Source organism: Leopardus geoffroyi, chromosome A2 (genome assembly GCF_018350155.1).
Source record: "Leopardus geoffroyi isolate Oge1 chromosome A2, O.geoffroyi_Oge1_pat1.0, whole genome shotgun sequence".
NCBI lineage: Eukaryota > Metazoa > Chordata > Mammalia > Carnivora > Felidae > Leopardus > Leopardus geoffroyi.
In genome coordinates, this window is record NC_059331.1 from 141,239,961 (window position 1) to 141,254,513 (window position 14,553).

Below are 14,553 nucleotides of genomic sequence, written 5' to 3' on the forward strand. Positions count from 1 at the left end.
TTTTGTCTCTTGAACAACTAATTTTAAAAGACGAAAAATTCTATTGAAGTGATTTTACTTGGTTCCCTTAGCAGGAACTCTCATCGCAGCTGGGTTGGCAGATCATTTGTTTTCATGAGCAATCTTTGAACCAATCAGGATACAGATAATCTTATTATATCTCTGTGGGTTTATGTTTCTTTTGATGGGAGTCTAGAGAAGTCATGGGTAATACTTTATTGTGTGCCAGGAACCGCTTATGTTTCAGTTGCACAAGGTCAGATCTTAATTTAACCACCAACTGGGTACTTAATTTTAGACACACAGAGGAACACATTGGCTCCAAGGCACTTCCTCTGGTTTAGGAAGGCAAGGCCCTGGATAAGAATGACAAGACGATCATTCCAAAAGGTGAGATTATGAAATATTTGATCTGTACCTCACCAGCTAGCTTATTAAGTAGTTTAGTATTGGGAATATTTTAAACAGATGGAAATACATATTGTGGTAGTTTCTCATTATTTTTTTTCCAGTTGATCACCAGTGGGTTTCCTTCCTGAGGCCTTTTTAAAATCACAGAATATAGGCAGGGTTGTTTTTGCTTCTTTATAGAATATTAACTCTGTGGCATGGTCATGAAGCATAATAATATGATGAGAAAAACAGACCAAGAATGAATATGCTTGTAGGAAGTGTCAATATCCACACTATGGAAGCCCAGAAGGGTCTTAGCTGGCCTGGTTTCTGAGTAAAAAATTAAATTATTTTTGTGAATAATTATAATAAATTTCTATTGAGGCTCTTTCATCACTTATAGCAAAAGATGGATGCTTTATATTCAGATAGAAAAATTCCTTTAAGTTCATTTAAATCAGATGATAAAAGGAACTCTAGAATTGGAAATTTGCTTCTGCAAAAGAAATCCTAAAATCTTGAGGTTGGAAAGTCTTTAGAACTTACCTGAGACCATCACCCATCTGGCTCTTAAATAAACACATAACTTCTAAGGAAGCTTCTAAATCTAAAATGAAATGATTTCTATGAAATAGTAGTGATATAGACGAGGAAGTCCTAACACTGCCTTGTGCTGAGAACGTTATATTATTGTCATAAATTATCATAATTTTACACTTCTGTTGTCTCTATGGGAATAGCTTGTTTTCAAATGAAAATTTACCTCAAATATTTATATTTCTACTAGAGTTGTTTGGTAGGTTTGCTGATTGTTTGCTTAACAATCAGCAAGTTTTAGAAAACTTACGAATATTTGGAACACAAAATGATACCTCCTTTTCATTAATTCTATTATAGTAGATGGATCATCAGTTACAGTATGTGTGGCCTCTAGTGCCAAACTCTAATCCAGTTACAGTTGTGTGGTCTCTAATGACAAACAGCTGGGTTTATATCCACATCTCCACCACTCACTATTATGTGCAGGTTTGGGCAAATTACCTAACTGCCTCAGTTTCCTTATTTGTAAAATAGGGGAAAGTGTATCATAGAAATTAAACATCATAATCAACTAAAGTACTTAGCGTAATGCGTGTCACAGGTAAATATTCAATACATGTTACTTATAATAGCTATCAAATTCAACAAAACAAATATATATTGAGGATGTGCTGCGGGCTTAACTCTCTGCCAAACTTTGGAAGGGGATGGAGTGATTTGTATTGTTTCTGGAGAAGTCTAGATAGAATGCATTGTTTAAAAGCAGCAAACTCCCTGAGGGCATGGATCCTACTGTCTTGTGTCTCGCACTATGCCTGCAACATAGCAGACACTGAACACATATTTTTGAATGAATGAATAGGATGGTCTGAAAATCCTTAGGGAAAAAAATAATAATAATCACTGAGAACTGGTGGGTCAGTGCTTCTCCTTTGTCTTTCCGATTCAGTAGAGAAGGCAAATGTAGTAGACACTATGCATCTGTATTTCAACAAAGTATTTGACAGTATTTCTTGATGATGGTCTTGTTATCAAAAAGGAGACATTAATACTAGATGGTGATGTATTTCGGAGGATTTGTAACTGGATAAACAGCTTTTCTTGAAGGGTGCTAAATAATAGATCAGTGTCAACCTGGAGTCCTCTCTGTCCTGTGCCAATTTCTGTTCAACATGTGTCATTATTAATAGTGCAGATGGACATATAGAAGGCATGCAAACAGATGTACAAATAGAACAATACTTGCAGGGATAGAAATGCATTAGATCTTAGCAGACTGGAATAAAAGTCAAATCATTGAAAAAAAGAAAAAAAAAAAGAAAGAAATGTAATAGCGTTAAATACAGAGTCCTGCACAGAATTTCCCAGCAATGATGTGAGAAAAAAACATAAGATGTAAGATTTGGGCCAATAGGGGTCCAAATCAACTGTCTAACATGATAGCCTCCAAATTAATCTGGGCTTAGGTTAAATTAACCAATCTATAGTGTCTAGGAAAAAGGAGATGGTCATCCCTGCTTAATATTGTGTTGTTGATCTGACTACAGCTATTGTGCTGCCATCAGAGCCCATGGTCCAGAGCCACTTTTAGAAGGAAATGGAGAAATGAGTGTGTTTACAAGCAATCAAGATGGCGGAGGGAGGTGAACCCACGGCACAGGAAGAAAAGTTGTTCAGCCTCAGGAGGAGAAGGCTCACTGGAGACTTAACAGCCTTCCTGGGGAATGATTTAAGGGCTCTCATGTAGCAGGGGAACAACAGTTTATCAGTGTGACTCTGGGGAATAGAACTAAGATCATAGAATAATGATTTGAAGAGATGGATTCAACTTAAATGTTTTTTTCCTAACTGTTAAAGCTGACCGAAGGGCTCTGTGGGGATATGGTAAGCTTCCTGCCACTTTGGTGTTGAGGGCTGAGACTAGACAATTACTTGTTCGCCATGTTGTAAATGGAATTTACAGGTAGAGCTATCTAATGGTCAACTCTGAAGTCTGGTGATTCTAGAGAAAAGGAAGAAGAAGGAAATAATGAATATGTCAGAGTGTCTGTTCAAGGGTGAGGAATTGAGCTAAAATTGCCAAACAACCCCTAGAATTCTCATTCCTCATTCCAGAGGAGTTCAACCACAGAATGATAACAGGTAATGTTTGTTGACTACTCACATCAGACATAGTTAATGCAGTGGCTAATCCAGAGGGCAAGTTTTGAACAAAGTTTCAATTGCTGCATCCAACTTTCTCCCCCAGAAAGATATCAACGGCTTGTATATGATGTCAAAATAAACTATGAAGAAATGCAATGACTCATTATTGTTTGAGCTTTGAATAGGAAAAGATTTGACTTGAGCCCCAGGCAGAACTTCTGTCATGTCAAATGAACCTGTATATACAGTAGTATACATATATATAGTATATACAAATATAGAGTAGTATACATATACATGTATAGTACATAATAATACTCTTATTAAGGTCTAGAGACATTTCCTTTTTATTGTTATTGTAGTTAATAAATATAGTCAAAACATTTTTTACTTACCCTAAACCCACTTGTGTAAACTAAATGTAGCTATTTTATTGTAACCGACCTTACTTTCTTCAAAAGCTGCCACTCACTAATTAGAGGAAAATGGAATTTTGGTCTCATGCAGACAATAGAATAACTTAGGTAACAAACCCTGTGCTTGGATGATTCAGGTAAATGGATCAGTCTTTCAGACTGCTCTTCTTTCCCAAGCCAAGGAAATCCCTCCACCAGATTTCACCTGCTTTACTATAAACTTTGCAAATTTCTCTCTTCTCAAAGTCACCAAGGTCCCTGGACTGCCAGGAAGTGACCTATCTCACCACCTGTAAGGTTCAGCCTATGAGCCAGATGCCAGGCCAGTTTTCTGGAAGGCTTTATAAGCTTTGGCTGCATAAAGTCAGTTTTAGTTCCTTCCAAGTGGCCAGTCATATCTGATTAGGTGAATATCATTCTCATGTGTGACACTTTATCTATGGCAGTAAATATTCTTCAAGGATATTCATTTTAATAACTGTATGGTTTTCTATTGCTTAGATATGCAATAATGTCTTATCCAAATTTCTTTTATGTTGGACACTTTATTATTTCTACTGTTTTGGCAGCTAAATACAGCTGAGATGACATTTCACATACAGTTTTTTTGTCCACATCTCTGATCATTACTAGAAGATAGATTTCTAGAATTAGAATTATAAACAACTGGTTGGACTTTTTTAAAAAATGTATTATCATTCTTGCCTGTGATAAGGCCACTATCAATAAGTTGCCTTTTCATGGATCATGCTTGCTCTGTTCTTTTCTATTCTACGTTTATATTCCTCTAGAAACCCACCTACTAATGAACTTAGATCTCCTTCCTGTTTTCTGCATCATTTTCACAAACTAGCACACATCTTTCTATATCTCTGTTGTAATTGAATTTGACATGGAAATCAACAGTATAGAGTAAAATATCTAATGTTGTAATATGAAAGTAGAGATAAGAAAAACTAGCGTGACAGGTCTTATCACTGGCTATTTACCTAGAAACTAAGCTTCAGTTAAACTGGAAGTGAACTTACAAAAACACAGGACGTAAAAACACAAGGTGAATCTATTAATTTGCTAATTTTAAGACTAGTGTATGTTTGGTTATTCAATTATTTATTCAGCCAACAGTTAGTGAATTCTTATCACATACCAGATATCATACTTAGATAGTATTGGTCTAGAAAGGAATATGTCCATTTTTCTTAGATCTCTTCTAAAATATCAGGTTGTGTCTTTTTGAGTCAACATAAAAGTAGCATTCGTCTTCTGGACTAAGTGTGTATGTGCACTTGTGCATGTGCAATTCATCAGCAGGGCATGTCGTGCTAAGGAGGAAGGAGAACAAGGAGAATTGGTCCAGTTCTCCCTGTCATTTACAGGATGACACCATGCAGAGGGAATTGCTGTAACTTATTACTTATAAAGTTACCTGTGTCAGTGGGGTGAACCCAATTCTGACAGAGAATTTTAGTTCTCTCTGAAATCTCTTGGGGATTGATTGACTCGCTGAAATCAGTCCCATGAAGCTGTTGATCTGATTTGCCACTTTGTGCTAGAGGGTTCCGAAGAAAGCAAAAGTGTGCAGCCACCAATAAATACCAAAGTTGTGACAAAATTTTATTTATACTGATGTCAGTTTATCTTTAAAATTGCACATATAAATGGTCAAAATGCAGGAAAATAAAAATGAACATTCTTTTGAATGTAATAACTGTATTTTCTTGACAAAACCAAAAAGTGAAAATCCTCTTTAACTATTGCCTTTCCTCTGATAGGACAAATCCTGATGATTCTCTCTGGGACCTCCAGTAAATGAACACATCACTCGAAAACCATAGCAGTTTCAAGGTGAGAGAAAATTGCCTCAGGGTCTCAGGGTTCCCCATTTCACACAGCAGTACCTTCGGGATTGGATTTGAGCTGTGTATAAAACTGTGAAGAAATCTAAATTTTACTATATTTCCTTTTTCTTATTCCCTCTTATTACCATCCACTAGACTTGGTCTTAGACCCTCTGCCATCTTGTGCACTCTCATGCTCCCCTCAGTAACTATTCCAAGAGATCCTAGTTCTGCACTGGGGACCAGTATAGTGTTGTTGACATTTTAAAAGGGACACTGGAAGACAGAACAATAAGCCGTAAAGGACAGAGTCTTTCACTGATGCAACCAAATGACACTGAGGTGACAGATGCTGGGGGCAGGGTGATATTTATGGACACAAAGCCCTTCCTTGCATGGAAGTGAATTGTACACTCTGGGAACTATTACAACCAGCCCTGTTTAGAACCCACAAACTTATCAACAGTACAGTGTTAGCATGGAAAATGGATTGGAGGTAGTTTAGAGAATCCAATGCAAAGAGGTATCATGTACCCATGTTCATTCCTGCAGCTTACCTCACAACACTATCCTAACCTCCTGGTCACTTCAGTCGGGCACCGCCTGGCATGCTGATCCACTTTTTAAGGACAGTAATGTTTAGACTCCATGACGCAAAGTACAGAATGAAGGCAAGTGTAGGACGCCCCAGACCACCCTAAGCAACACAAAGCCTTATTGCAGGGAGCCAAAGATAAAGATTTATGTGTCTCTGGAAGCTGTTTTTTTTATTTTTGGAAGTTATTGTCATTAAGAGCTGGCTGTTAAGAGCAAGATCAAAGTGTTGTGTTGTTTTTGTGTGTGTGTGGGGGGGGGGGGGAGGTTGTTTTCCTGCAGCTTTGGAAAGACCTTAAAAATGAAGGTACCTGTGATCTGTCCAGACTCTACTTATTAGCTCTGTGACTCAATAATGTATGGCTTAATGTTTATTTATTTTTTGGAGAGAGAGAGACACAGCATGAGCAGGGGAGGGGCAGAGGGAGGGAGACACAGATCCAAAGCAGGCTCCAGGCTCTGAGTTGTCCACACAGATCCCAACACTGGGCTTGAACTCACAAACCATGAGATCATGACCTGGGCGGAAGTCAGACGCTTAACTGACTGAGCCACCCAGGTGCCTCCTACCAAAAATTTTCAAAAATTTACATGACCACCAAATTTCCCTTTTCCCACTATCTAAATCTAGGATTTTACTAGGCTTACCTGTAAAGTAAACTAATAATTACTGATATCTGAATAATACATTTAGCACTTGAAAATCCTAAATTTGATTGTTTGGGGGAGGGTATGGGAAAGGGCTTTAGAGGTCCCATGAATTCTTCAAAATTTTATGCAGAATTTTGAGTGGGCATGCATCCCTCTGGAGAGAGAATCCATTGCTTTTCATCAAATGTGTTCTTGATCTTAAGGAAGGTTAACCAGCGCTCTACTTTTTTTTTGTTTAAATATTTTTAAGTTGAGTATAGTTGACACACAATGTTACATTATTTTCAGGTGTACAACATAGTGACTCAACAACTCTATGTTATGCTATGCTGTCCACAAGTGTAGCTACCATGTGTCACCATACAACACTATTGCAATGTCATTGGCTGTATTTTCTACACTGTGCCTTTATTCCCATGACTTATTCCCTAACTGGAAGCCTGCAACTCCTTCTTCAATCCACCCCCCCCCCCCCCGCCGCCACCTTTTTCTCCTCCCCCTCTGGCAACCATCAGTTTGTTCTCTGTATTTGTAAGCCTGATTCTGCTTTTTGTTTGTTTATGCATTTGTTTTTTTAGATTCCACATATGAGTGAAATCGTGGTATTTGACTTTCTCAGTCTGACTTATTTCACTTAGCATAATAGCTTCTAGGTCCATCCATGTTGTGGCAAATGGTGCGATCTCGTTTTGTGTGTGTGTGGCTGTGTAATATTCCATTGTACATATCCATTCATCTATCCATCCTTCTTTATCCATTCATCCGTCAATGGTTAACTTGTGCTTTAAATGAAAAGGCTAATTTCCCAACATACTTGTTCCAATTAGTTTGTAAGCAGCTACGTATGGGAAATAAATCTCACTAGAGGGCTTCTCCAGAACAAGACCGGGAAACCATTATTTAGGAAGCGTCAGTTAATTTCTCTAGACTGAGAAGTAGAGCACTTGTGAATAGGTCTTAAAGGATGTCGAAATATTGTTCGGCTTTTCCTCAGATTCCTGGTTGGTGCTTTATTTAAATAATCTTAAATAAAGGCGGGCAATTGAATCCTGGTCATTTTAAATTTGAGATACACATAAATAACTCTTCTCTTTGCTCTTCTCATTGCATCATGATGTCTCTAGATCTATTCCAATCGTGCTCTTTGATGATCTCTATGACACTTTAGTGCACTTGCACACAGATCTTTATTTCGTCCTGGGCTTTTAGGAAAAGGTTGGAGACAGCTTGTGTAAGACGGGTTGTTCCCTGTGGTAGGGATTTCCTCACTGTTTCTACCCTAGGCTTATTATGGATACAAAACAGTTAAGAGTCTTAGGTACCCTTCTTCTGGATGGCAGTTAAAACGACATTAAAAAATAAAAAGCGAAACTTTCCACAGATCAACTCAGTTCTTTAAGGAGCCTATGGTATCTCAGGTACTGGAAGTCCAAATTTCAAGCAGGGTTAGAACTGAGCTGGTGATTTAAATAGGTAAAAGGCTCTGGATCTCATTACTAATCCCAAAGCCATGCAATCCCCCTATCGCCACAGTGATACCAGTGAGAGAGGCAGCAGGCAATACCACAGGTTGAACTTCATGATCTAATCGTGCCGTCTGAAGGATTCCGTGTGTGTCTGCTGGTAATGAGTCAACAACTTTTTTTCCGCTGAGAACAGCCATTTGCTGTAGTTGACTAGCAGTGGAAGTAGAGAGAAAAGATAGAAAAGGAAAAAGAAAGTAAGTAAGATATTTTCTTCCCTCAGAAAACTAATAACCCAAGTGAGAATACAGAACACAAATATGTGAAAAATTTGCCAGGCAAATACAGAAGGAGTGGAAATCCAGATACTGGAAAAATATGATAGAAGAGGAGATATTCGCAGATAAGGAAGGCCAGAGGGGAACTGGAGAATTTCAGCAAGGTTTCCATAGGAGGGATGTCTTGAGCCAGGCCTGACGTAGCGTATGGGGCATGTGCATGGAAGAGCCAGAGGGGCTTGTGAATGAAGAAGGAGAAGATGCAGAAGCAGAGAGGTGAGAAAAATGAAGCCAAACACAGAGAGGGCAATCAGATTTGTCTCACTGGACAAAAGTCTCCATCCCTGAGTACAATGGTTAGTTTTAAAAGCAGGGCCTAGCTTATGTTAGGGATTTTAAATTAACTCATTCATTCTTTCTTTCATTCACACAGTTATAGAGACCACAGACCTTGAGATGGTGCTTCTCGGGCACTGGAGATACAGGCTAATTCTCTGATCTTATTGGATTACATTCTAGGGGGAGGAGACAGACAATGAACGAATAAGCAATTAATAAAAAGTGAAATACTACTTGAGTGTATTTGGCAAATAAGACCCCTAGAGCGCATATTGGCTTTTTGAGAAGACTAAGATATCACCGTGTGAGGAAATACACTTACTGGATGTCGTTACTCTCTCACGGGCAGTCTCCCAACATCACTACTATTCTCTCTTTAATGTTCCAAGATGATAGTAAGGGCACTGGTGCAGAACAACAAAAATACAATCAAAATGATGCTATCGAGTTCACATGCAGTATGTCCACAGGTCAGGCACCCTGGCTATCAGCATGTGGAGAAGTTTGAGTTTATCTAAACTTGAGCAATGAGAAGTGGTAATATCAGCTGTGTTTTGAAAATTGCCCAAGGAGGGGCGCCTGGGTGGCGCAGTTGGTTAAGCGTCAGACTTCAGCCAGGTCACGATCTCGCGGTCCGTGAGTTCAAGCCCCACGTCGGGCTCTGGGCTGATGGCTCAGAGCCTGGAGCCTGTTTCCGATTCTGTGTCTCCCTCTCTCTCTGCCCCTCCCCGTTCATGCTCTGTCTCTCTCTGTCCCAAAAATAAATAAACGCTGAAAAAAAATAAATAAATAAAAAAAAATAAAAAAAAAAGAAAATTGCCCAAGGAAAACCATTTTTTTTCTCCTTGGAAAAACACACAACGATGTAAAGTTTCAAATAGGTAATACATTTTGGCTCATAAAGTACCACTAATCAAAAATGATTTCATATTGATCATTAAACCTAGTCATAGAACTATTTTTATTTCTACAGTTACTAAATTTTCTCTTTTAAGAAGAGAGAGCAACTGGCCCAAGAGTAATGAGAGACACTCACTCCTTTAATTTGATATTTGGAAGAAATAAACCAATGAGAAGTCATCTACATTTTTGTGTCTATCTTCAGAGAAGATGGGCCAGTCAATAGCAGTGGCTTGTAATGGACAGAACCATGCAGGAGAATGAATAGGGGCTCCATAAGATGGCTGGTCTCTGCTCTGGGGATGGAATTAAGAGGGTCCTTATTTCAGTTGTTCAAATGATGCTCTGAGACCATAACACCACACGACGTTCCCTGTAAGACCAGCCAGAAAACAAAAATGGGGACCAAACAGTAGCCATGTGAAGGTTCAAGTCAAGAAGCAGCATGGACGTCGCTGCCATAGTATTCTTACCTTGTCTGAAGGAGAGTAATCCAATCCTAAGACCCTTCCACTTCGGGAAAAGTTTGGAAGACTAGCTGCTAAAAGTTATCTCTCCTCATTTACTATCCAAAACACTAAATAATTAGGCACCTTTTTGCTTAACTTCCCTTTGTTAAAAAATGCTCAACTCAATTCAGGAATCCCACAGGCCAAAGCTACTTTGTTGCAAATGAAAAAAAGATGCTGCTTCCCTGGGGCGTGTGTAGCACTCTGCCAGACTGTACAACTCCATTAGGGGAGATTTGGCTGGATTCCCTCAGCCAGGAACACTTGTGTAGTGCACATCCTGCCCAACCGTTTGTGGTGGGTCTGATCTGGTTGAAACAAGAAAGTGCATTAGGAAGAGTTGAAATAGGAATCAATAAATTATGTAAATAAGCCCCAAAGCCTCTCCGTTTTTTTTATTCTTCTTCGAAAGCACGAGTTCATTTTTACTCTGCTTATTGTTTTCCAGGTTAATGCACCTGCTGGAACTGCCCACAACTAAGCCTCCCTTAATAAAGTTGGTCTTTACCATGCCTGTAGAACTGCCACGTAGTAGCAGTTCCAGCGTCCCCAACTGAGGCTCCCTAACTAATTAAGGATGCCCTTCTGCCAAGGTATCAGAAAGGGTCTTTCCATGGCCAGGAATGCAGGTAGCACAAGTCCATAGAGTTAGATGTCCCACAGTACCCGGAGAACCCATGTGGTCTATCACCCAGCTGAGCCAGTCAGTAAGGAAGTTCTCCAGATGCCTAAAGTTGTTTTTGTCAGATTAACCCTCTCCTGTCTTATTTAAAAAATTTTTTTAAATGTTTATTTATTTATTTATGTTTATTTTTGAGAGAGAGAGAGAGAGAGAGGTGGGGGGAGGGGCAGAGAGAGAGGAAGACACAGAATCTGAAGCAGGCTCCAAGCTCTGAGCTGTCAGCACAGAGCCCGATGCGGGGCTCGAACTCACAAACCGCAAAATCATGACCTGAGCCCAAGTCAGACACTTAACTGACTGAGCCACCCAGCACCCCATCCCCTGTCTTATTTTAAAGTTCTGGAATTTTAAAACCTGTTCACTTCATATGTGAGACTAGACAGTAGTTGCTCATGAAGAACAGTGTTTGAAGTTCTCAGTTCCTTCTGTTTAAAGTTTCTTTCACATCTTCTCTATCTGCTCTGTTACACTTCTTGCGGATGAGGCAAGGCCACTGCATTTGTGACATTTTGTTCTCTCTACTTTAATTCAACAAATGTTCATTGAGAAGCTTCTCTGGGCCAAGCCCTTTCTAGAGTCGTAAGGGGTGGAGAGATGAGTGAGGTAGAGCCCTTCCCTCAAAGGGAGTGTAGAGTCTGTTAGCAGAAGTTGAACACAAAGCCAACTCAAACCTTTACTGATGTGAGAAAAAGAATACATCAGCAAATAAGCAAACACAGCAGGTATAACATTAAAAGGTAAGAATGTGAAAGGCTCCCTGTTCTCTATTCCTGTCTCTGTCTTCCTTCTTCTTGGTCTGAGTTTCTAATGTACTTCTCATGTGCTGTGTAGAGAAGTATCTTCAGAAAACTGATGGGCTGAAATTAGTGTAAGTCAGAAGCGTCGAAAAAGCGTGTTCTTATTGGCCTAATGGCAGCCGTTAATGAAAAGGAAGTCCAAAATCAGAAAATGCAGACACCCAAATGGCAGGTAGTTAAAGGTGTCAAAGGGCTTCATATATAAAACGGATTAAAATGTTGACTACATTTGTGTTTGTTCAATGAAGAACGGTGAATGCATTTTAGTTTTTCATTTTGCATCTTCACATTAACTGTATATACTGTTCTGTGTCGTTTGCTGATAATAAGAAATTGCCTCTTTCAAATTTATATCCAGTCATGGATACTAATGATGACCCCGATGAAGACCATCTTACAAGTTATGATATTCAGCTCAGTATTCAAGAATCCATTGAAGCCAGCAAGTCTGTATTTTCTTCTGAAAGGTAACATTCAAATTGACTATGCTCAACAAAATTTCTTTATGGCATTCATTTTGTTGTCAGATAAAATGACTCTTCCTGACTTCTCCTCTAGGGAAATGCTTACTCTTCTCCGGCGGGGATTCCAATGGCTTTACAAGGGCCACTGTGCATAGGTTTTAGCAGTATGATCTTCCCCAAATCCCCACCTCCTGTGGAAGATGGAAATAACCTAAATGGAGAGTTCTTAATTGAATTTGGTTGTATAGGATTGCCTATTTTTTTAAATTAATATAGAATCAAAATATCAATAAGTAACTTGAACAAATTTGCAAGTACAGTTTAGACAACTAAATAGGTATACAGAGATCTGTTCTGAATATTCCAGAGACCACTCTGCTACTGACTCAGACAGCCTTCGTAAGTAATGTGTTTCATTTTTGGATCTTCAAAATACGAAATATAATATGGATTAGGCCCTAAGTGTAATGAATGGGAAGAGTCGAGGGCTTTTAGTAAGAACAGCAATATGTGAACCATAGCCTATTTAATTATCTACTTTCCAAATGACAGAAGCCAACAAATTATATACAAAATTGATGTTTATGTTAGCAGGAAGGAGTTATAGAGTCTGAAACGGAAAAAGTAGATTTCTGTCTTGAACAACACACGTTGCACTTCTGATGAAAATAAACTTTACATTTTTTTATAGTACTTAGAATCCTGTATTCTGAAATTTAGTAGTGCTTTCATTTTTTTTAATGTTTATTTATTTTTTGAGAGAGAAAGACACAGAGCACGAGCAGGGAAGGGGCAGAGACAGAGGGAGACACAGAATCCAAAGCAGGCTCCAGGCTCTGAGCTGTCAGCACAGAGCCCTACATGGGGCTCGAACCCAGGAACTCCAAGATCATGACCTGAGCTGAAATTGGACGCTTAACCCACTGAGCCACCCAGACACCCCTAGTAGTGCTTTTGAATAAATTCAGTTCTATAAAATTACTGCTTATGAGCTTCTTAAAAATGGACATGGTACCTTTAAACTGGGTCTCTTTCATTTTTACCTTATGCCCAACAGAATTCCCAAGAAGGCTTTAACAACCGTAAAATTCTAACAGATGTTTCTGCTTAAAAGAGTTGAATCAATTTGTTATGAAATACCTTGTTTCCTTAGCATAAACACACACACCAGAGAACTGCCGTGAGGGTTGGGCCAATGACTGGAATTTGTTCAGTAAAACGCTCAACCTCTTTTCACTTGTAGATCCATTGATTAAAGACTCTAACATGCAGTGCTGGATCATAAGCTCCCAATTTAGCAATTATTAATTAGCAATTATTAAGTTCAAAGCACCATTTACTGAGCATAGAATTTTTAAAGTTGGAAAAAGCCTTAGAGATCTTCCTACGTAATCCCATCATTTTAGAGATAAAGAAACCACTACGCAGAGACACTAAATCACAAAACCCGAAACTAGCTCTCCTGACCCCGACTACAACTGTTTAATTCTTTATCATTGCTTAGAACTCATTACAGAGACAGTGTTATAATCTTGTATTTTGTCATCTGTACTAATGTGCCTAGGTCTGGTGTATCACAAATATACTGTTCCTGATTCCTGAGCATTTACGTTTTTAAAGGAGACAAACTTAAGTTAGCTGGTTATCTCAGTTGGTTAGAGCATGGTACTAATACAGTAGATAAAATCAGTTGCGTGCATTTCCTGTAGATCGTGATAATTAAAATCATGTACAAAAACTCAATATAAGTTAAACGTTTGGGTTTTTTGAAGTACACCACTAGGATAAATATGGCTTATTTTTCTTTCTCTGGTAGGTTTGTACCACTGAGTGATCAAAACAGAAAACTTGTGGAAGCCATAAAACAAGGTAAAATGGGTGTATTGCCTAGAATGGGGCAGGTTGAAGAATTCACGTTGCCAAGACAGAGATTTGTTACCAGCCCGTATGTTTAATTTAGGTCACATTCTTGAGCTCCAGGAATATGTGAAGTATAAACATGCATTGGATGAAGCTGATGAAAAAGGATGGTTTCCATTGCATGAAGCTGTGGTTCAACCCATTCAACAAATACTTGAAGTTGTTCTGGATGGTAAGAGAACATAAAATCTCTTTGACCCAACAGAAGCAAAAGAAGTTATGAGTGATCCCATAACTTCCCATAACATAAAAAGCAAAAAGAAAGAGCAGAATAAAAGATAATTTTGTACATGGGAAAGAGAATACCCATGTTTTACACTCAGAATATAAGAACCAACACATTTTGTGAGCTTCAGTTTTCGCCCTTTGAATCCTTCTATGAATGTGATACAGTTGGCACAAAGATGTGGTTGTAACCTAAAAGTAATAAAAGCTTGTATATATCATGAATTAATTGATCTAAATATAAAACATTTTGCTTTTGGGAGTCAGCATTTAATTTTTCATCTTGAACTATGTCTTCAGTTAACAGTTTCCAAAAGATCATTATCATGCACAAGTATATTTACAATATTTTGTACTTATATTGCATTAATTTTTTCATGGTGGAAACATGAATCAGTA

The 14,553-nt window shown here is 38.5% G+C and overlaps 1 protein-coding gene across 4 annotated transcripts in view; it reads left to right on the forward strand.

Annotated features, from left to right (window-relative positions):
- The window catches only part of ASB15 (ankyrin repeat and SOCS box containing 15), a 59,482-nt gene that overhangs the window by 29,103 nt on the left and 15,826 nt on the right, over positions 1 to 14,553 (forward strand). For 2 of the 4 annotated variants that reach the window (XM_045495481.1, XM_045495484.1), the window contains exons 1-5: positions 281 to 390; positions 5,267 to 5,339; positions 11,904 to 12,012; positions 13,826 to 13,878; positions 13,970 to 14,101. In XM_045495481.1, the coding sequence (XP_045351437.1) occupies positions 11,906 to 12,012; positions 13,826 to 13,878; positions 13,970 to 14,101 (292 nt within the window). In that variant the 5' untranslated portion in view covers positions 281 to 390; positions 5,267 to 5,339; positions 11,904 to 11,905. Of the gene's footprint in view, positions 1 to 280; positions 391 to 5,266; positions 5,340 to 11,903; positions 12,013 to 13,825; positions 13,879 to 13,969; positions 14,102 to 14,553 lie in introns of those variants that run through there. The other 2 variants (XM_045495482.1, XM_045495483.1) reach the window with 1 other exon arrangement.